The sequence below is a fragment of the Myotis lucifugus genome, unplaced genomic scaffold (assembly GCF_000147115.1).
Source record: "Myotis lucifugus unplaced genomic scaffold, Myoluc2.0 scaffold_5, whole genome shotgun sequence".
Taxonomy (NCBI): domain Eukaryota; kingdom Metazoa; phylum Chordata; class Mammalia; order Chiroptera; family Vespertilionidae; genus Myotis; species Myotis lucifugus.
In genome coordinates, this window is record NW_005871053.1 from 15,675,266 (window position 1) to 15,699,408 (window position 24,143).

Below are 24,143 nucleotides of genomic sequence, written 5' to 3' on the forward strand. Positions count from 1 at the left end.
CCAATGTAAACAGTTTCTTATCTGCCATATGTTGAAATGTTTTAGTAAAGTAAAGACAAAACTGGCTAGTCAACAAAGATGGCATTGAATTTCATTGTTTTGGAAAAAAAAAGCTAAGTGAACTAGATGCCTGTTAATCTGGCTCTTTAAATATCATCAACAAAAGTTTCAGAATGTGTTTCCAAGGACAAAGGCGGAGTTTTCCCGGCTTTGATTGGTTGCTGCTCGGTCCTGTCCCGCAGCCATCCTTAATTGGCTTTGGGTAGATTGGAATCACATAAGCAGAGTGACATTTATTGCTTTCCTACTTGTTTCTTTGCACTGAGCCCTGAGATTCCCAAGGAGTCACTGTAAAAGATTTCTTTCATTTCGTCCATGATCTACGAGAGGGGATCATACTAAGAAGAGCAGGCATGAGCGTGAGTGGGAGGAGGGTCACTCTGCCTGCAATTACACCCTTGGTTCTGCAGAAGAGGGTATGTGCTGCTTTCCCTTTATTCCTTTCTGTCTCCCCCCCCCTTGTTACTGTGTGTTTATTAATATGTTGGAAACTTTAGTTACATATCCTGAGAGAGACTCTAATTCGTTGAGGCTACAGGTAATTAAAGAATATGCTATTAGCTTTAGACTAAGGGAAAAAATAACATCTTTGCTAGAACATCTTTGTAGTAAAAGCTCCCTGTAACAGCAGTTTGGTCTCCATTTCAGGGCATTGTGATTTAGAGACTACTGAAGCTTCTACTTTTTTTTCCTTCTATTGTAACTTCAGGCCTCTTTGCCTTTAGTGCAATAGGAAATCTGCTAGCTATTATGTTTTCTATTTGTTTACTGAGGAACAGTTTCTTTGTTTGACTATAATTTCTTATACATCCAGCTTCACTTTTGTATGGACTGTATATAATTGTTTTTACTGCTTACACATGTAGCACCAGTTTATTACTCTGTGATTTCTACCCATTTGGATGAGTTTCTCCCTATTTGCTTAAGAAAAACTTCCCAGTAAATTTCCCTGTGAAAGGGCTTTCTGTTAATTATTAATGCAATCAAGCCTGTGTATGAAAATAGTTTTTCTGTTAGTTTTTTGCAAAGATTATTTTCATGTCTTGCAGCAGTGTATTTTATAAGGTAATAAATACACTGTGTAGTGTACCATTTAAGTAAAACTGAATATACTAAACTTCTCTTGAAATTATACCAAATAAGAATATTGTATTGAATTCTTTCAAGAATCAAATCTCTTGCATAGAAAAAGAAAGCACAAAAACACATTTTGGCAATATTTTCTCTGAATTATTTTGGTGCTACTAGAAACTGCAATATTTATTTCCATGCCTGACTTTTAATAGTTAACTGTTGGTTAACTATTAGTGTGTTCCACTAAGTCAAAGGTCATGGTTTAATTTATTTGAAAATGACAACTGTAACGATTAAGAAGAATTTTAAAAAATAGAAGTATCTCTTTTTTTATTATTTTCAACTTTTAGGTTTTCAACTTGCTTTCTTATCCTATCCACCAATTTATTCACTACGGACATTTTACTTGGCACTGGAATAGTATATGGTAATTTTGCCAACATTTGTTTGCAATCTTTCTTGATGCCTTTCTCTCATTTTATTATTTTATTATTATTTTTTAATATATTTTTTATTGATTTCAGAGAGGAAGGAAGAGGGGGAGAGAGATAGAAACAACAATGATGATAGAGAATTACATTGATCAACTAGCCTCCTGCACCCCCCCCCCCCCCCCCCCCTGGGAATTGAGCCCACAACCCAGGCATGTGCCCTGACCTGGAATTGAACCATGACCTTCCTGGTTCATAGGTGGATGCTCAACCACTGAGCAACACTGGCCTGAACCATGACCTTCCTGGTTCATAGGTGGATGCTCAACCACTGAGCAACACTGGCCTTTTCTATCATTTTAAGCAAATTTAATTTAAAATATTTTGCTTTGAATCTTTATTTTGATTTAGGATTGGCAGTGCATTGATGATGACCATATAGGTTTTCTTAATCATTAGGGATGTGGAAAGGCACATTAACATATATCAAATCTATGTTCTTACGTTTTTCTTCTTTGTCCAGTTAATATTGCAGTGTAGATTGACCATGAAATGCTCATGAGGATTTTTGGGCAGTGTGCTGGTGTGGTGGAAAGCATACCACCTGGACTCTCCATTGATTGGCTCTGTGACCTTGGCACGTCACTTAAACTCTCAGAGACATGATTTCCTCACCTGGATGAGAACAGCTGAGAAATTTTCATTCAGTGCTCTCTTAAGTCTTATTTGCATGTAATTCTGTGAATCAAATCATATATTTTGCATTTTCATAGTTATAGAAAATATTAAACCATTTTTTTTATTTTCTTAGAGTATAAAACATTACAAAAAGGTGCTGTCATTTTTAAAGATTTTGAGCAGTTAGGCCCTTCCACAAAATACCGTATGGGCCATGAAGTTTCAATTGAGGGTCTAGGGAAAGTGGTATGAGTACACCATGGCTCTGCCTGGTGAGTAGCAAACCAACCATACTCTGGGAAGCTGTGATTATAACTGATGTTAGTTCTGAGCTGTCACTGGACACATCATTGGGATTTCTCTTGGTCTTTTGATAATAAGCTTCTTGCTAGGTTTCTATTATAATAATTACAGAAGTCAAAATTCCCTAAGCCCAAATCTATGTTACTCCTTTCCATTGAGTACAGGTATTAAATGTTCATATATTTTAGCACATTGTCATTTGCAGAAAACACTTCTTTCACCTGATATTGTAACCCCCAAAGGACCCATCTATAATAATAAAAGCATAATATGCTAATTAGACCAGATGTCCTTCCAGACATCCTTCTGGATGACCTTCCGGACGAAGCCAAGGCCGGAGGGAAGCCCCGGTTCCAGGTGCCAGAGGGAAGCCTGGGTCCTGGGTGCCAGAGGGAAGCTGTTTCCAGGAGCTGGGGGAAGGAAGGCCTACTCTTGCATGAATTTTGTGCATCAGGCCTCTAGTTGTGTATAAAATTGTTCTGAAAATTTTAGAACCTCTTATTTAAAAAATCAAAAAAATTTAAAAACCTCTTATTTTTCTGACTAAAAAACATACACCTGCTCTGGTTTACAGCATACTTCTTTTTCCCCCCCTCAAGATAGAAAATCATTCCACACTTGTAATTAACTTGTCATTTCCTGTATGCACAATAATATGATGCTCTTACAAATCAGTACAAGCATTTCTCAGTGTTTTGGGAGCAGCTTTTTACGTTCCCAAGAAGGCAGGTACTTTTCCCACAGGTTTGGCATAAAGTTTGCTCATCTTTAAGGAGTAGTTCTTGCAAAATAACTTGCCAACTGGAATCCTAATCATTTGAAAAGCTGAGGGCATTTCTGAAAATGCTCAGCAGCACTAAGAAGTGCATTTCTAACCAGCTAGTGTATCTGGCTGTAAGAGTCTCCTGGGAGTGGTTGGGAATTTGAATTTTAAATATGGCCCATAACATTGTATGGGTCATTTTTTTGTGGCAGATCAAATACACTTTGATTTTTGAGGAGCAGAGTATTTTGGTAGATTTCCTGTCAAGCAAATTGTAAATAAATTTTTGGCTTTCTCTAATTGTATTTAGAACTGATTTCCTTGATTCTAATGAATCGAAATTCTAGTGAAGATGGTTTTATCACGTCTCTTATAAATTATCACATCCTCACCAAAGGTTTGGAATGAATCCTTTACCTCATTTTTTCTCAGATAACTACTAGGTTATGCTTTTTTTTTTTCAATGAGAAGACTGAGTCTCATGGGTGTTGAGTGACTTATGCAGGGTCACTCAAAAGGTCATTGCCAAAGCTAGAAATAGAATCTAGGTCTTGTGACTTCGTGTGTTTCTCCTAGATACCTGTTACTCCTGAAGTTAATATGTCAATGAAATTGCCTTATAGTGTGTGTAGTTGCCATTCAACTTCTAGTCTGAAAGTAGTTTAGGCAAATTCTTTCATCTTTCTTTGTACCTCCGCCAACTCCCATATGCTCTAGTGTAGAAAACATATTATTCAGAAAGCAATTGCAGGCAACAGAATGAGTGTGTTTGTGTGCCTGTGTGTGTGTGTGTGTGTGTGTGTGTGTGTGTGTGAGAGAGAGAGAGAGAGAGAGAGAGAGAGAGAGAGAGAGAGAGATTTAGAGAGACAATTTATACCCAGAGCTCTAGATTGGTACATTGCATCAAGAAAACATTTTAAGGTTCCAAAGAGTTAACTAAAGACTCAAGCTAACTAACTTGTAAGGTATACATAAAGTGCAAAATAAAATCTACATTTTTTATAGAAAGGCTGCAAAGTCATAAGGCCAGATGTCTATATTCTGATTCCGTGGGTAGAAATGTTTCATGCCTCTGTCAGATTAATGTTGTTTTGTAGATTATGCTTACAGGCATTTCTGCATTCTTTATCTAGACTTTAGTTACAGATATATTGATAAACACACACAATCCTGAAGAGTCTCAAATCTCAGAGGAAAAGGAATAATTTTTAGAATATATTTTTCTTAAGATTCATATCCTTTTGAAAATATGAAGTTCGTGAGTATAATATGGAGTAATGCGATTTAACAGAATATTCAGTCCCCCTCTATACAAGAGAATAGTTATATTAATTTCCTTCATACAATTAGAATCATTGCTATATTAAAAAAACTGAACATGATTTTGCAAAGAATGAAACATCCTATCACTATTTTGTCCAGAACCTTTCAAGTACGTACAGAATCAATCCAAATGTATGTTGCATTCACTGTGCTTCAAGGCCTGGAGCTACCGCAGTTCCCCAGCTTCACGTGACACCTCCCTCCAGCACATTGTTTTTCTCCTTGTGCTCCCAGCAGCATTCACTGTTTGTCCTTCTGTGCTCCCAGTCTTGTGCTCAGTGGCCCATAGACCACTCCAGGCTCCTGTTTGCTTTTCCGAAGGTTGCTTATTGCCTGTGTCTGAGCTCTGGTACCATCTTGAAGCCTGGAATACTCTTTCTCATCCATTGTAATGGTATCTCGATTCAGCGTCAGTGGACATGCCTTTGTTACTCATTTCTCAATTCAGTAACTACTGTCATGTGACCAATTTTATTGTTACCTTTTATGATATTTAAGTCTTATTAGCTATCTTATGCTTTCTGGCTTTTCAAATTTGACTTCAAGTCTTCTTTGTGTATCTTGGATATTTTTTGTATATCTTATCCTATGTGGTTTTTAAAATTTGTCTCTTTTTGTCTTCCAACTAGGTTTTTAAAATTTAAGGGAAAGGCTCTTCAAACAAACTGCTATGTCAGTTACAGGCTGAATTAAATTTTATGTAATCATAAAACTCAAAAGAAGCATATTAAACAGGGAAGATACTTATTTTTCTTTTACTTTACAGGAAGAATCAGTCCAAAGCTGATGTGGCAGCCTCAGCTTCTTGCTTTCTCTTACATCTTCCTTAGTGTGTGTCCCTTTCCTTTTATGGAAAGATAAATGCAAATCTGCAGGCATCCTGTTCACCTTCCCGGCATACAGCATGGGGAGGACCTAGGGCATGCCGGCCGGTTCTGTGGGATGTTAGTGTGCTGCTCCGAAATAACCAGGAGCGTCTGCTTATGTCCTATTGGCCAGGACTGTGTCACATGGTCAACCCTGGACACAAGGGAGGCCAGGAAATGTAGGTCTTGAACTCAACTCATTGCCCTCCTCAAATCCTCATCCAATCAGGATTACAGGAAGGGAGAAGGGAAGCGTGGCTCCTGGTGGGCAACTAGCCATCTCCACTACAAGTACCTTGGCTATATTAGGCATCCAGTATGTATTTGTCCCTTGGATTTTTATTGTTGTTATGACAGATACAAACTATGATTATGCTCTTTGAACAAATGTTTTCTATTTCTTGTATGCAGATAGAAGGGGTGCTGAGTGGGGAGAGAGCAGGTTTCCTGAGTAGGGGAGTTAGAGAAAATCCACATATGGGGCCCTGAATTCAGACGGTTAGCTTGCTTGGAAGGTGGCCACGAGGTGGTAGTGAGTATAATTATTGCCCAGAGCTCTTGTTCTTGCCAAACCTTGATCTTTCTGCTGCCCTTTTAATTTTTAATATGGGGTAACTTATTTGCATATTCACCCAGGAAGGGTGCCACTGAGATGAGTGGGTTTTGTGTTTTTACAGAGTTTTTTGTTTTGTTTTTTTCCTGAGAAGTGAGTTTTTGAGAAGTGGTGTAGTAGAGATCGTGCGTTTTGGAGCCAGGAAGTCCTGAGTGTGAGCTCAGTTCTGTCACTGACCAGTGGTATGACTTAAGGTGCCTCTTTTAAACCTTTCTGAGAATCAGTTTTTCTGTCTTGGAGATAATGATGCTTCTGTACAGAACAGTTGTTAGGATAAATAGGGTAGATATTTAAAAATACTTGCCATATAGGAGTTCAACAAATGTGAATTGCCAACCCCCTTCCAATTTGTAAAATGACATGTTTTACTAGTTTCATAAACACTTAAAGATCTCCCTATTTCTATGAGTGGACTTTAATTTGAATTAAAAAAATTTAAACCAACTATTATATGCTGATAAGTGGTTGTTAGGTGATAATAGGTGGTCCTGTTATTTCTCCTTTTTCTCTCCTAGGGACTATCTGGTAGGGACTCATGGGTTGTATATTTGAAAGAAGTAGAATTGTGCCTTGTGTGTAGACATGTTTCAGTAGACAGAGGTGTCATTGCTGTAATGTTAGTGACATGATGGCAGGGCTGTGTCATTTTTCATCATCACTGGACTTAAGTGTCTGGCACAGGGAAGGTGCAGAGTGGGTTTAAATTACTATCAGTTCAACAAACACAATTTTTAACAAAATAAAATTGGGCTCCTCTGGCACTCACCTGCTGTTGACCTTTCTTCTCTACGTTTGTCTGTCTGAGGCATTCACATCATTTTTCTTGGGTTTCTTAACTTGTGGTATAAAGTCATGTGCTCAAGGCCCACCTCGGCTGGTCCCCCTGCCTTTTTGTTAGCGTATCCAGCCCCAGCTTGCTGCTGTGGACAGTTTGGTGTGCTCACTGCCTTCCACACACACCAATAAAGATAAAAACAGCCATCAGCTGTTCAGCACTGATTACACATTCTCTTTAATCCTCATAAGAACCCTGTGAGGTTGAGGGACAAGTTGGGAGGAGGAAAATGAGGCTTGGAGAGGGTAAGTGTCTTACCCAAAGTACACCACTAATGTCAAAGCACTTCTCTAATATCAACTGAGTGCTATCAGTTTGCCAGCAGTTGGTCCATGTTCCAGAATGAGGAATCTGAGGCTTGTGGCTGATGAGCTGGCGGTCTAGGATCTGCTCACAGAGCGGGCTCCAGCGTCCATCACTGCTGTGAGCACCTGGACTGAGTCTGCAAGAGAACAGGGCCCGTGCCCCATATCACTTTGTAAACGACAGCACTTGGTCCACATTTGGCAGTGAAGGCAGATTAAAAATAGCTGGCTGGTTAACAGTCTCAGACTCTTGCTGGGGCAGTCTTACGGCTGGTCTCCTGGCCGTGCCCCAGCAGCCTAAGCCAAATCGAGAAAATAAGAATCTCTTTTTGGCAGAAAAGGGAAGCAAGACCTTTGGTAATTTCAGATATTAAACCCTCTGAGAGGATAAAGATTTTCTACCCCTGTAGGATATTAAAAATGCTTGCTCTTAAGACAGCTCCAAAAGAGAAATTAAAAAACTATTTTGGCAAAAATAGCATTGTTAGTAAGTGATTATAGCTTCCTACTTGGACATCCATATTTGGACATATACATTCAGTTGTGTTTGTGAACATGTCAGGAATAGTATCTCTTTGTTTCAGAAGTCAAATTAGTTTAGGTAGTTCTGTCAAGATTTGAAGAAAAATTTTGACGTTACCATTCTAAATGCCAGAAAGAACCTCCCTTTGAGATTCCTGGTGAGGTGACTTCACACACACACACACACACACACACACACACACACACTATGTACAAACAAATTCATATTGAAGTTTAAGATGTAGACATGATTTACCTTAAAAATTCAAAGAATTAAGGATATTTAAAAACAGATTTAAACTGTATTACAAAGCTTGTAATTATATTAAGCAGGACCTCCATAGGGTTAATAGTGTTCAAGTTGTAATTTGCAAACCATCTTATTTCTTCCTCTTTTTTTTCACCCACTGGGAAATCAAGACTCCCTCTGCTGGCTATTACAGTATATGCAACTTTCCTGGCAAATTATGCTAAGAAAAATGAAACAAAGGAAAACATTTTTGGACATTCAAAAAGCTAGGTCTTTGGGACACAAAAGCATTTTTATGTTCTGGTGTTCAGTTATCTAACACTTGCATCTGCGAGGTTCCGTAGAAGTAGCAGCTTAAAGGAGCACGCAAGTTGGATGAGCGGAGTGGAGGGAACAGGATCAGGTACGAGCCCAGAGACAGGTTCCACGGCCGGCTCTGCCAGTGACCGGCTGGGATCCCTGGGCAAGTCACACCCCCTCCAGCCTCAGCTTCTTCACTGGTAAAATGAGAGGATTTTAGTGCCTGTTCTCCCAGAGCCCTTCTAATGGTTACATTTTCAGATTCTAACAGCATCGATTCCATTGCTTTCACAGGAATATGTGCTACACGTGTTTCACACCAACATAAATACTTAGGGAAATGAAGCAAAGGTAAAATTACAAAAATATATACAGATCATTTGTTCCTCATGCTGTCACGGCATGGCAATGTTAGGTTATTGCCTAACATTGTGATAGCAAACAAAGTGATATTTTGTTTGCTATTATAAGTTTGTAAAATAATACCCCCACATGTCCCAGAAAGACCGAAAATCGCCTGTTGCATTGATTCTGTGAAACCTTAAATTATAAGATGCATCATTATTTTATAGGTTTCTAATTAAACTATGACCAGCCACTGGTGGTAAATTACATCTAAGTTTCAGGGAGGTCAAATGTGAGAAAATGTGCTTATAGGAATCCGTGAGATAAGGCAGTGCCTAACAGGGCTTCAGCTGATGCCAGCCAGCTCAGGATTGAACAGTGTGATGTGTCCTGGCTTCCAATAAATCTCTTTCCTGCCCTGGTGTTTCCCCCTCTGTCTTCTAAACACTCGTCCTCTCCTCTTCAACTTGCCTTTCTTTCTCACCATGTGAGACGGTTTTTAACTTTTTCGCTGAGACATGTCCGGTGGTTATTCTGGGAAGAAATGATTGCTTAAAAGGTGAAATGAGACACTGGGGCAACACTGCGTCCAACATAAGCATGACCAGTGGTTTTTTGCTTTAAATATGAATACGCATTAACACTTGCGAAGGTCTTTTCACTTTGAGGAGGGATTAGTCTGTACTGGCATCTTCGCGGGAATTGAATGTGTTTCAAGAACACCAGGCCTCAGAGAACACTCCTTTGATGGAGTCATCGGACGCTTTAGGGTGGGATTTGGGATTTGACCCCCTTTATTTTTCATATTCGATTTAGGTTCTAGGATAACATTTATATGTGCATATGTATATGTGTGTGTACCTCTACATCCATGCTTTAGGATATTTTTGGACTTAGTTTTTAGTTTGACTTCTTTCATGATGAAATTGGAGCTGTGTGGTGTGTTTTTTTATTACTTTTTTTTTCTTAACCACATAACAGCGCAAACTGAAAGAGCTTCCAATTTCTCTTTGTAACATCTCATCCCCTCTAGGGAGAAAGGAGGCCCAAGGAAGGGACAGTCTGCAAGGCTCTTGGCCTGAGGCAAGGATTGCAGAAAAGTAAAGAACAGAGTAGGGGAGTAGAGTAGAGCAGAGAGGCTCTGAGGAACTTTCTGGGCCTCCCTGCCCCTGCAGACTGTCTTTCTTCCCTTGGTTGGAAGCCTAGATGTGGCCTGATTTGGCAGTGTCACTGATCCAAGCTGCCAGGTGTGGCCATGCTAAATCCTCTGCCCTGCCAAGTGTGGCATTTCCAGTAGTGAGGCCATACTGGTCCTCTTTGGCCTGGCCTGATGCTGGCCTGGACACGAATTCATACCCAGAACTCCTGTAAGATCTATATGGGCCACAATAACACAGGTCCTTTCACCCTGGATTAGTTCATCTCTTTACCCCATCATGCCCTGTGATTTTCCTGTGGGAATGTAGTAACATGGGAACGTACACAATTCAGTTTTTGCAGGGGAGGTATGGAGGTGATTCATCTTGTGACCTTGAGGATTGCAGATGACATCGCATCACCAAAGCCCCAAACTGCCTGCCTCTGGTTTCGAATGTGAGAAGAAACAACATGACACCTAAATTGTGTGAGAAGAAACAACATGAAATCTAAATTGTGTCGGGTAGCTTTTCTGTTACTTGTAGCTGGACTGCTTCCTAAATGATTAAATCATCATGTGATTACTTATCCTTTATTTTTTACCTCTTTGTAATCATCTGCTTGTAAATTTTCATTCATTGAAAAAAGGTACCCTGTCATTTATGTGTCTTTAAAATGATCCCTTGTTGTAGCGGCCCCATGATCCCTTGTTGATGGGAACCAGTGTTCGGCAGTGCTGGGCAAAAGATGCTTCTTCCACAGGCACCTGTGATTGCTCAGCTGGTCCTCATAACTTTGTCCCTCTGATCTTGGCATAGTGCTCTGTGTACTGGTTCTCTACATAATTTTGCTCTTTCAGTCCTCAGTATCTTTGCTCATAATATTTGTCCCACTCAGATATTCTCCTCCCTTCTTCTTTTTTTTGCATTTTCACAGATTCCCAGGTGTGACATGGACCATTGAAGTCACCTGGCCCACCTTTGTTTACTTCACATATTTCATGAAACCTTGCCTATCTTTTCTGTTTGGTCCATATGTTTCTGTTCTTTAAAAGTTTGCAGACCTTGCCCTAGCCAGTTTGCTCAGTGGATAGAGCATCAGCCTGTGGACTGAAGGGTCCTGGGTTCGATTCTTGTCAAGAGCATATGCTCAGGTTGCGGGCTTGATCCCCAGTAGGGGGTATGCAGGAAGCAGCAGATCAATGATTCTCTCTCATCATTGATGTTTCTATCTCTCTCTCCCTCTCCCTACCTCTCTGAAATCAATAAAAAATATATATTTAGAAGTTTTCAGACCTTGTGAGGTTTCAAAGCTGCTATTTTGGAATCCCTAATATTGTTTCCTACAGGGCTACACATGATGGTTTCATTCATCACTAAAAAATGTTTGTTTGTTCACTATGTGCCCGGAGCTGTGCTAACTGCTGGGGATATAATGGGAAGCAAACATTGACATCATCCCTGCAATCATGCAGCCTTCTGAGGTTGGTGTATAGTAATTACATATTCGCACACCTGCATACGTGGAGCAAAGGGCCTGGACCTAAACTGGGAGAGTCACCGAGAGCTTCCCAGCAGAAGTAACGGTTATCTGAATGGGGTGTTTAGAGAAGGTGGAGAAGCAGTGTTCCAGTAGAAGGTGGAGAGAGTGGTCTAGGCAGCAGAAACAGTATATGCAAATGTCCTGTGACAGGAAAGAGCATGGCTATTTCAAGAAACTTGAGAAAAAGTATGGTTAGAGATCAAGAATGAGAAAGGGATCCTAGGGAATAAAGTTGAAAGGGCTTACGGGGGTTTGGAATGGACCTGTTTGTGTCAATCAATTTCTGTATTATTTATATTGATGATATGTTTTGAGTTGATATAACTAATTGGACATGTACTGCTCCTGGTGAAGTAAAATGTATTGTTGAAGATCTCTTGATAGAAAGAATTTAAGACTCCTTACTACTTGATTTCTCTAAACTATATACTATTTTACTCTAGATAAGTATTTGACAGCTAGCAAAAGAATTCAAGATGGTAGTAGGAAACAACAGCTTTTCTTGAGCTGTTAGGGTCTTTTGGAACAATCTTTCTTAAAAATTATAACATTCTGTTAGAGATTTAGAATAAGTACTGATGAATATATTATTTTCCATTATCTTCAAGGGAACACAATAAGTTGCTTAACTCAGAATATCTGAGATGTCTACTCTTATCTTAGGACACTGTGTTCCTTATTTAGAAGAATGTAAGAGGGCTACTCTGACCTCGATTAAAAATATTTCATATGACTTAGGCACAGTTGCATTTGTATTAAAATAATAGAGGAAAAAAACAAGCATTAAAAGATGGCTTTATAATCCTACTCTACTTGGATGGTAAACTTTTAAAGAGCTGTACAAATAAGCTTTATTTTGGGATATAGTTGAGAGCAAGTTTCTATATGGTCCTTGTTCCTTATTTTCTACTATATATAAATAATATATATATAATTAATAGATATAATAAATGAATGATCCTTCTTCCTCCCTCCCTCCCTCCCTCCCTTTCTCCCTCCCTCCCTCCCTCCCTCCCTCCCTCCCTCCCTTCCTTCCTTCCTTCCTTCCTTCCTTCCTTCCTTCCTTCCTTCCTTCCTTCCTTCCTTCTTTCCCCCTACTTTTATCATCTGGATTCTTGCTCATATATTTGTTTAATCAATGCTTTTTTAAAAATAAATTTATTAGGGTGACATTGGTTAATAAAATTATGTTTCAAGTATACAGTTAATTCTATGATACATCATCTGTATATTGCATCGTGTGCCCACCATCCAAAGTCAAATCTTCCATCACCATATATTTTACCCACTTTACCCTTTCCTACACCTCTTCTCTCTGGTAACCACCATACTGTTGTCTGTGTATATGAGTTTTTGTCTAGCCTTTTTTTTTAACCTGCTGAATGATTATACCTCTTCTCTCCTCCCTTCTCTGGACAAATGGGGGGAAGCTATCCAGTAGCTAGATGCTTACCTATGGATCCAGTGCCCCTTTCTGCTTGATGGTGTTGCCAAATGACCAGATGAAAACCCTGAATACCTTTGAAATACCCTTGTATGGACCAGGTTGGAAAAGGACATGGCTCTCCCTGCCATCACATTCCTGGGTCTGCAGGGAGGAGGGGAAGGGCTGACTGTTCAGCCCCTGCCCAGGGCTTTCCTAAGGCATTTCCTATAGTCTCTTCTGAGCATCAGAATCTCCGGTGATTGTAGAGATAAATACTTGGTGTGCTTTGGGAGCAACGTGATATATATTGAGTTGACTTTCAAACTGGATCTCTTGACTTTATTTTTTCAGAAATGGCCTTTGTCTTATTTTTTAAATATTCTGTGTCTTTTAGTCTCAAGACTTCAGAGGCCTCAAGACGTTTCCTGAAAAGTTAACCATGTCTTGCTGTCTCTATATGGACATTGTTGTGTCTACTGTTTTAAAAATGGGTTATGTTACTCTTTTATCTCTTGCCTCCACTTAATTTTTAAGGAGGGCAGTGGAGGGGAGTTGGGTAGAAAGTGTATCAACTGCCTTGATAAGGATGTCAGCCAAAACAGAGCTCTGCTCCACCCACATTCCAGCACACCCCCTGCAGCGGCTACTCTATCTGTGTGTTACATTTTCATTGCTCGGTGCCATGTGCTTCCAGAGCAGTTTTTTAATCTGTAAACCACTCCAAAGGCCAAGGTTGCTCTGATAGCCAGGATTGCAGCGACATGCAAGGGCTTCCAGAACACAGCCTGTATGTCTACACAGTTGGCTGTCCTTGGGCGCTCTGTTTATGCTGGTGGGATGTTGTAGACAGACCTTATCAGTACATGTCTGTCTTGCTAGCCAAGTGTTTGTCCACTGATGAAACAAAAGGAGTTTTTATTCTTCTTTAGGGTCTAGGCAGTATTTCTTCCTGCCGGTATACAGTTTCAAATGATCTTGTGGGTAAATTGATATGATTAATATTCTTCTCTCCCCACTTTTTAACGTTATAAAGTAAGCTGGGAATTGGGGCTACTGAACTGGAAATGTATAATATCCCTTTGTTAAATAGCATGATGATAGGATCTTCCACTCTCTTTTTTACCTCTCAGTGTATAAAGAACACGGGAGACTGGTACTTTGCGATAGCGATTCTTAAGAACAGCTCTGTTATTTGGTTTTTACATGATCACAAAAGCTTTTAACTTAGTTTTAAAAGCTATTTAAGTCATGTAGCTTTTCTGGTGACTTCAATTTTTTCTCACATAGGAAGTTTTAGCGAAGTGATACTTTTGGCAAGAGGCACATTAAACTCTGTTAGAGAGTTTAGGCTTGGATTAACTTTCTCTTTTTCATAACCTTTAAGGAGAAGTAAATAGAAATAAAATGAGACTTTTAACAAAGGCATCCCATTGGTAGTGTAAGGGATTTTTCATAGTTACCGAAAAGATCTAAGAGATGACAGGGACTTACTACCATGGAATATCAAACAAAATAAAACTTTTTATTTTTGTTTAAATGCTTTATTGTTGAAAGTATTATATGTTTCCTTTTTAACCAAAATATAATTTTATTACTCACAGATGAAAGTATATTTTGGATAAATGTCAGAATTAAGTAGGATTTTTTGAAAAGTACGGGTTTGAAAAGTATTACATTTTGCTCTCAGCAGGTGTTATTTATTTAAAATGAGTACTTGTTCCTATTCCAGACATTTAAGTTGGCCTAGCTCTTCTAAATTTATGTGTCTTGATTCTTGGCAACTTATTTTGTTCAAATTTGTACCAGCACAGTTTGAAGAAAATCCTGGCTTTCTGGGTTGGTTAGAAATCCTTTTCATTTCCCCCATCTTTACCTCTTGCTCTTTCCTTCCCTCTTCATGAATTTGGCTTAAGCTTCAGAATGTTTACAATTTTTCATTTACTTAGCCCCTCTGATATAAAAGATAGAGCATGAAAAATAAAAGGCATGCTCCTGTTTACTGTAAGAAAACAAGGGGGTTCAGGAAATGCAGGGAACCCTTTTAGCAGCCACCAGGTCATTCCAGCCCCCCAGTTTCCTGGTGTGGAATGTGCAGCTGGTGTCTGAGGAAACTGAAACCATAGCTCGTCTTTAGGCTTGGCTCTCCTTGTCCTCTCAAGAGTGGTCATCTTCATATTGCTTTTGGCGGGAGCACCCTCCAGTGCTCAGTCCAGTCATTAATCACAGCAGCATGGATTTGGACAGCATCCTTTAGAGTCCCAACAGGGTGCTCTGAATCTAGCACAGATACAGACACTGAAGGTGCACTCTTAAGAGCAATGGCTTACCCAGATGCAATCATGATTCCAAATAGATCTTGGGATCTTACAGACCCACGTGTATTAACCACAAAATAAGTGAACTGAAATGAAAGCTCAGACAATCACATCTGACTAAAACTCAGAACTGCCACTAATGATTGGCAATATGGACTGGGATTATTAGTATGAAAAATTATATATGAGTTGCTCATTGAGAAGAATTTGACAGGAGATTTCTGTGGGCTAGGCTTGGAAGTGCAAAATTGAATGGGCTTATATTTCATCTACTAAAACACAGTTTCATGGCCACAAGTAATTGCAAGGGAGAAAAGAAAAAGGATTTAGTGAACTTCTAGCAAGTCTTTGGCGAAACTACCATACTTGAAATAGAGAAATCTTTTCAAAATGTCTGATTTTCTTTACTGCTTTTACTGTTAGAGTATATCTGGGAATAAATCACCCATGTTACTTGGATTATTTACAGGATTTAAATATGACATAGAAAATTTAAAATATTGATAAGAGATACAGAACTTTTGACTAGACCAGAGTGGTAGAGAAAGGTCATCTTCTTATAATTAATTTAATTAACATGTAACATTATATCATTAGGCTTTAAATGGTCTTTGTCCTCTAGTTTAGACATGGAAGAAAAGAGTGGAAATTGTTGGATAAAGTGACTTTGACATGTTGTAAACAAGTCTTGGGATAAGTAATCATTCACTTATGTATAAATAAATTAGATGTTGATCAAAATGTATAAGCAATTTATAATCAGCTCAACCAATAAGTTTGATGACTTCCTATAATGTTTCTAATATAATATTTTAGCTTATTTTCTTATTTCTACCTACACAGGTAATTAAAATCTACAGCGAAGATGAAACCAGCAGGGCTTTAGAGGTGCCCAGTGATATAACTGCCCGAGATGTTTGCCAGCTGTTGATCCTGAAGTGTCATTATGTTGATGACCACTGCTGGACCCTTTTTGAGCATCTGACTCTCCTAGGTCTAGGTAAGGACACAGAATCATGGTCACATCATTGCTTTTCTGTTCCTTATAGTTTGGATCATATGGCAAAAATTTTCTTCAGATACAGAAAAATAAAAGAAAATAATGAATAATTCTTTATTCTTTTTACTTTTGGTATTGGCAGTTGAAAGATGAAAATGGTAGAACAAAATGGACATAAGGATAATAATATTACACATTTACCACCCTTGTTTTTTAAATAATGATTTATGGGAATTTTAGAGCTAGAACATTGAGTCTAAATTGGTGGAAGGATATATTTCATAATAATTTTTAGTAGCACAATTAACACTTTTAAAGAAGTTAATAAATAAACTGTTATTTGGAATATTTTTTGAATTGATTATAGGACAGATATGGGGAGTATCCATGGTGGTGGTTCTTTTTAAGGGAGCATACACCCTAAACTTTTCTTGAGGAAATAAGTAACTCCTTCACATTTTATAATCATAAACATAAAGAGTAATCTTAAAATTTTTTTAAATTGAAAATGCATTGTTGTATTGTGATTCATAGAGGGCTTTTGTTTATTTTTCCAAATCTTTTAATGAGTTATACATTTTTTTCATTCTGCTAGAGTGAGTCAGGATTGGCAACAATTTTGTCTCCCCCCTCTTTTGTCTCCCCTTTCTTATTTTTGCATATATCAGTTAAAAAACATGTTCCCTTAATAAGTAGATGAGAAAGGAAGACGTCACAGCAATGCTGTTCAATGCTTTGAATTCTGCATTAATTTCCTGCAGCCACTGTAACAAATTACTACAAACTAAGTGGCTTAGAACAACTAAATATTTATTCTCGCAGTCTGGAGGCCAGGAGTCTGAAATCAGTACTGCTGATTCCTGGGCTGAAATGAAGGTATTGTTAGGAGGCTCTTCCCCTGCAGACTTCAGCAGAGAATCTTCCTGCTTCTGGGGGCAGCTGCCGTTCCCTGGCTTATGTCTCTATCACTTACGTCGCCACCTGTGTCGTCATCATGTTGCTGTCTCCTCTTCTGTCTTTCACATCTCCTTCTGCCTCTCTACCATAGGAACAGTAGCACTTAGGGTCTACCCAAGTTATCAGGAGAATGTCCTCATTGCAAGTTCCTTAACACAATCATAGCTGCAAAGTCCTTCTTTTAATTTCATTTTTTTTGCTATGCAAGGTAACATTCATTGGTTCCAGGGATTAAGGTATATATATGGGGAGGTGGGAGTTAGACATAAACTCCTTTGCATTATATGTATAAAATTTTACTGATAAATCATCAAAGTGATTTTTTTATTATTTTTTATCAGAGTGATTTTAAATAATCACTTTGTAGTGACAGCTACATTATTTCCTTCCATTTGTTTAAAGAATTGAGACTTGTATACCTTAGTCATGAGTCATTCACTTTCTTGCAAAGCTAGCAACCAATATATAAAAAGTGCTGCCTTTGTTTGATGCCTAGTGGGTGTTTACCCAGAGCAATAGCCAACGTACGGTTCAGTTCAGAAGAGAGGCTTACCTTTGTATTATGAAATGGAGTAAAGATGATGCTGGCAGACAAGGCAGGTTCTGCTTTTTAAAGATGCTGGAAAGTGGTTCCTCTAAACCTCCCTGCATTCCCTGGACCCTTCAGAAAGTGTTTGTGGACTTCAGTTTGAAGACTGTTGTCTTAGGGCACGCCAGAACCTCAGGGAGAAGACAGAGTGAAGCCCGTGGGAAAGAAGCTGGTAGTCCGACTGTGTCCACAGTGATTCTGAACCCCAGCCTATCCCCCACCCCTAGTCACAGCTGATGGTCCATGAGCTGCAGTATGTCAGCTGATCTTGACAGCTGAGCATGCACCTGCCAGGAACACCTGAATTCTGAAGGCATATACTACATTGGCCCACGCGATGTAGTCTCACCTTCCCCGGGCAGAAAAAGCTCCACCTATACTTTCTTCATTGCCACTTGTGACTAATTTAATTCTATTCATGATAATTCATCGCCTAGAAATAAGGTGTTAACTCTCAATAGGTACCTGCCATCTTCCAAACCATTTCACTTACTTATGCTTGTTGGAACATAGCTCTTAATTAGAATAATATATAATTACAGTATTTTAGACTCTTAAATTTTTCCTTTGGTGAGACTTTAAAAACACCTTTTTTTGTATAGTCACTAAAATGTATCCTTAACAAGTAGCTTGAAGTAATAAAAATCTATCCTATAAATCAGTTTTCCTTGAGACTAATGCAAGTTATATTAAGGAATAATGCACAAGTCTTTAAATGTAGAGGCTTAAAATGGAACACTGGGAAGTAATTTGAGCAACATACTAAATTAGACTTTTAGACATCAAATTGAAATAAATTTCTCCATTACTATTTCTTGGAAACTACAGAAATAAAACTAAAGGTGTGAGAATATTGTCTCATGGCTTCATCAACCATGCATTAGACCAAAGTTCATGAGAAAGAAATTTAATTCTAGAGCTTCCTTGTATTCTTTTTGTCTTTTACGCAGATTATACTTTACAATAGTAAAAAACTTGTAGATACCCAAATACTAATGTGTAATTGATTTACCAGCTTCCATTTCTTCATCTAACAATATAACAGCATAACCACTATTGCCACTATTGGCCTTCCTCAGCATAAAATGTAAAACCAAGATGTTTATTTACACACATTTAATTTGCATGTGTGTGTCTGTAGCAATATCCAATCAATCTAATATGATATTAAGTAACTTTTTTCTTCTTTGCATATTAAAATGGATGAAAAGTACTGGAACAGGCTTTCCTCCCTTAAATGTGACTTGAAGTGCAGATGCTCTTTGTCAATAGAATGAATCACTGACACCATCACCTTTAATCTGCTGTGAGTGCTATTGATATAAAGAACTAAAGGACAAACGATTTGCCAAAATTTTGATGACCAGCTTGTCAGCTCTGTATATTGCTGAGGAGACACCCTTGATCTCTTTGTGATTGACATAACGAATTTTCAATAAATAGAATTCCAAAAGAGAGGGGTGATACCTGTTATTAAAAAAATATTTTCAATACAAAAATAATTCAGCTCATTGTAAGTACCTGAGAGACAATGTCAAGAAAGAAGCAATATTATCCATAATCCATAATTTTATAACATTGAGATGATGTTGACTAGTTTTAACATTATCACTAATTAGATTACTTCTTTTTGTGTATGGGTGTACTACAAAAACATTCTGAGTATTTTAGCTTTTTTTTTTTCCACTTTATAGATTCCAAAAAAACTAGGAATTCTCCCTGACTTCGCTTCCCCTGTTGCCTTCCTCAGAGAATTTAGCAAATATCTATTAACTATTTTGTACCAAGCACATTCTGTGTGTGGATCCTGGGGACATCAGATGAAAAAAGTAGACAAAAAGCACTGTGAGTTTACATTTGAGCAGAGAGAGAAAGATGACTGAAATGTGTGGTCCCTTAGGTGATGATGAACGCTGGGGAGAGGAGGAAGGCAGGGGAGAGGGACAGAGTGGGAGAGAGCGGGGAAGGAGGAGATGCACTTTAAACAGAGGCACCAGGGAGGGCCTCTCTGACAGTGAGACATTTGAATAGAGACCAAAAGCAGACAGCAGCTGGCCTTGCAGTTAAATGGAAGACGATATTTCTAGACAGAGGGAACTGCAAGTGGAAAGACCTGGAAGAGGCAATGCGCTCGTGTGCAGGAAGCAGCCAAGTGGTGGGTGTATCTGGAGTGGAGTCTGTGAGATGGGAAGTAATGGGAGGAGGAGTTCATGGAGCTGCCATGGCTCACGTCAATTGATCGAGGTCTCGGAGGGCTTGGAGGGGACTTGACTTGCACTGAGTGAGAGGAAAAGAATTGGAGGTCTGAGTCAGAGAGCAGTGTGATCTGCTTTGGTTTTTACAGTATACTACTAAGGAGGCCAGGAGACAAGTTTTGACCTTTGGGAGACTGAGCAAGTTAGTTTTGCATTTACATCAAACTCCCTGTGGCTTCCTGGATTGGTCTTTGCCCATCTCTCATTTCTGCTAGTTGTGCAAGCTCCACTGTGCCATCTTTGCATGGCCATTGGCACACTTATGGGGTTTAGTGTTTGCAAGGTCCCGAAGCCTTATGGGCAAGAGCATTTTGACTTATGGGATAGAGGAGTGTTGAAGGTTTTCTGCACTTAAGTTCACTTTAATGTCAGAGATAAGCTTGGGAAAGTTTCAGAAACATTCTGTAAGTAAATGTTGCTTTTGATCTCTTAAAGCACACTTCAAATTACTAAAGTTAAAAAGACATTCAGAATATAGTACGGGTATATTTATGAATTCTAAAGTCTGTTTTCAGAGTCTTTACTGTGGCAACGGAAACCTCAATCTTCTTAGTATTTTTAATGTGAATGTATATGTGTGATAGCTATTGTTAATGGGCATCTTCTACATGCAAGGTGCCGAGTGAGAGGTTTTACATTAATCTTGATAGATGCTGCTAATACTCCATCTCATAGCAACCCTCCAAGATATGTTTTTTAATATTCATTGTACCCATTTTGCTTATAATAATATAATGACTAAGTGATGAAATACCTTGCCTAGAGTCAAATATTACACAAATCTAAGTTCTGTCAGATTCTAAAGTGTATTCATTTTCCATGGAAGCACGTTGGTTTCTCCTCACCCCAAAAGGTCAGGCAAATGTTCCTGGGACTCCATGGTTAGTTTGTCTCTGTCGCCCTCCCCATCTGTGTCTCTCATGGGTGCTATAAATATAAGTAGAAAATTTGAAATTTTGAACCCTCCAGAACATTTTCAGATAAATTTTCCTTACAGAGGTAGTATTGAAACCATTGGGATCAAACCTGAAGCACCAATCAGAAAGAATGTATGCACCCTTATGTTCATAGCAGCACAATTTACAATAGCTAAGATCTGGAAACAGCCCAAGTGCCCAAGCTGTGGTACATTTATACCATGGAATACTATGCAGCAGTAAAAAAGAAGAATCTCTTACTCTTTGAGACAGCATGGAGGGACCTGGAGAGTATTATGCTAAGTGAAATAAGTCAGTCAGAGAAAGACAAGTATCAAATGATCACACTCATGTGGAATCTCAGTAACAAAATAAACTGATGAATAGAGTGGATCCAGAGATATGGTAGCATGGAACAGAGTGCAGGATCTCGGAGGGAAGGTGGGGGAGGGTAGGTGGGTGGGAGGTAATCAACCAAAAACCTTGTATGCATATATGCATAACCCATGGTCACAGACAATAGGATGCTGAAGGCCTGGGGCAGGGGTGGGCTGGAGGGAGTCAATGGGGGAAAAAAGGGGACGTATGAAATACTTTCAACAATAAATATTTATTTAAAAAAAGAGAAAGAAACCATTGGGATCAAAGTGATCCAACTTGGTTCACTTGATATCAGCCATTAATGTATTGACTGAGTCAGAGGATCACCTTGGAAATGACTTGTCCTTGAATTTATACACAATCCGCATGGTGATACGCTATTTGGAGCTTTGAATACAATATCAATAGTTCATAGCCTCCACCCATAATTATTAATAAATACTGCTGAGAATTTAAATAGGCAGGACTAAATCATCAAAGGCAGCTAGACATCCTGATTTTGTTATGAATTGCTGATGTGCCTGATTTTGAATCATGCTGGGATGAGTTTATAGTTGTCTACATTTTAGAGGCATTGAATTTAAAATATCAGCATATCAGCAAATATTTCCTCTTCTCATGCGTTTTGTAACTGGTGTGTTTGCCTTCACAGCCACTGGATGTCACTATAGTCCCCCAGATGGAGTCCCCAGCTTTTACAATCATTGTTAAGGGGATGGTGGGGAGGAAAACTCCAGTTTTCAGTCCTCAGGAACTTAATGGGGTCCATGTTTGTCTTGCTCCCGTTCTGATTCCTAATTGAAGCCATGGTATGAAGCAGTGGCAATTAACACAATACCTCAAGCGCATACCTCTAGACTCCTCGGGAAGAGGAATTAATTGTATTTTAGTGTCCTTGCTAGGGACAGCTGAGATTTCCATTATGAATTTCATTGTGGAGTGGCTTTAATAAGCAAAATGAATGACTGGAGGCTTTTAATGATACCATTTTTATGTGTGCAGCTAGACCCACGTGGTCTCTTTAAGACAGAAGCGCTGCACAGTGGCAGCGAGGGAACCCTGCACAGCCACCTGCTTTGAAGCTGCTCCTTCACTTCTTTCTTTCTTACAAAAGCAGCTCAAGTGTTTTGTTCCGTTGTGTGGAGCTGCTGTGCAGTTGTTCTTTCCGTGCTGTTTAGAATCTACCAGCCATCAGGCTGTGACTACCCTCATCACCAGCAGAAGTACCTGTGAGGCCTTCAGGACGCATGGCACCGTGCCTCCCTCTCTGCTGACACTTCTGGAGCCCTGACCCGAGCTCTGGGAGATACGGTGTCCTGAGAGCACACTAAGGTTAGAGATGGAAAATATGACACTAGCAAAGATTGCTCATCGCTAAATCTGCCTCCTGGTCCAGCTGGTTTTTCTTCTCACTCTCATAGCCTGAGTTCAGATCTCATTGTCTGCCTCCTGTTATCCTGTTTTACAGACCTCCCTCTTGCCACTGCTTATTCCACTTACCCATCTGCATGCAGACCCGGTTCTCCTTGCATTCGATTCAAGGTCCTTTGCAGGGCATCTGTGCCCTGACTGCTCCTCCTGTTCCCAGCCTTCGGTCTCACCCTCCCTTTCTCCCGTTTATTTATTAGAGAACTGCCTATAGTTGCTGCATATGCTATGGTTTCTGCTCCTTGATTTGCTTGCTCATGCTGTTGAGATTCTCAGGAAGTCTTTGTCGCCCATCTTTACCTGGCTAATGGCTGTTCATCTTCCAAGGCTTACTTGCAATTTTATATAAAAATATCAATAAAGTATAACCCTTGGCCTTTTCCTAAAAATACGTAAGAAGACAAGGTAAGAAGAAAACCCTCAGCTGCCCAAGCTTACTGACAGCTAACCTAGTGCTACCATCTAGGGCAGTGGTTCTCAACCTTCTGGCCCTTTAAATACAGTTCCTCATGTTGTGACCCAACCATAAAATTATTTTCGTTGCTACTTCATAACTGTAATGTTGCTACTGTTATGAATCGTAATGTAAATATCTGATATGCAGGATGGTCTTAGGCGACCCCCGTGAAAGGGTCGTTCGACCGCCAAAGAGGTCGCGACCCACAGGTTGAGAACCGCTGATCTAGGGAGAGGAGAGAGAGAAAAGCAGTGGGAGGCATTCCACACTCAGATTTCTGACGCGGAGTGGTCCTTTCCTTATGACAGTGGGTAGGAAGACACATCTGCTTCTTCCATGTGCCCAGCCCCTGGGCACAGGCTTTTGCTGCTCAAAAGCTGGTCCTTGAGGCAATCAGGATACTTGTTGGCACTGACCCTTCTCATACATCCTTTAGGGAATTGCAAATCCCCCATATAGCAGAGTGGTGCGGAAAGCACTAGGCGCGGTAATGATGAATGGCCTCCTGGGAGCAGTGCTTCCACAGGTACACGCTATTGATGGGCGTGGGAAACAAGAAATTTGGACAAGAAATACATATCATTAGGCTGCTCAAGCAGGATTATCTATTTATTTTTAATGATTCTTTATTGTTAAAAGTATTACTTATGCCCCCCTTTTCCCCCATTGACCCCCTCGAGCCTGCCTCTGCCCTCCCCCCGCCCCCCAGGCCTTCGCCACCCTATTGTCTGTGTCCCATGGGTTATGCATATATGCATATAAGGTCTTTGGTTGATTACCACTCACATACCCTCCCCCCCTTCCCTCTGAGATTCTGAAATTAGAAAAATAAAATCTAGTGTATAATAATAGGGGAATGTTATAAACTTTGTATACCCATAGGATGTAAATTATGCAGCTTCTGCTTATCTTTTTGGAGTTCTTCTTTTGATGACTTCTTTTGATATGGGCTCATTTAAAATTATAGTGATGATGATTGAACAAAAATACATATTTGTACCAAATGTAGGAATTGTATGTATATATATATTTATATATATTTATATACATATATGTTTACATATATACAGT

At 39.3% G+C, this 24,143-nt stretch overlaps 1 protein-coding gene across 1 annotated transcript in view; it reads left to right on the top strand.

Moving 5' to 3' along the window:
• The first annotated feature begins 240 nt into the window (after positions 1-240).
• GRB14 (growth factor receptor bound protein 14) overlaps positions 241-24,143 on the top strand; it is a 57,496-nt gene continuing 33,593 nt past the window's right edge. Inside the window, exons 1-2 of the mRNA XM_006083197.3 lie at positions 241-476; positions 15,932-16,088. Coding sequence (XP_006083259.1) covers positions 414-476; positions 15,932-16,088 — 220 coding nt within the window. The 5' untranslated portion in view covers positions 241-413. The remainder of the gene's footprint in view (positions 477-15,931; positions 16,089-24,143) is intronic.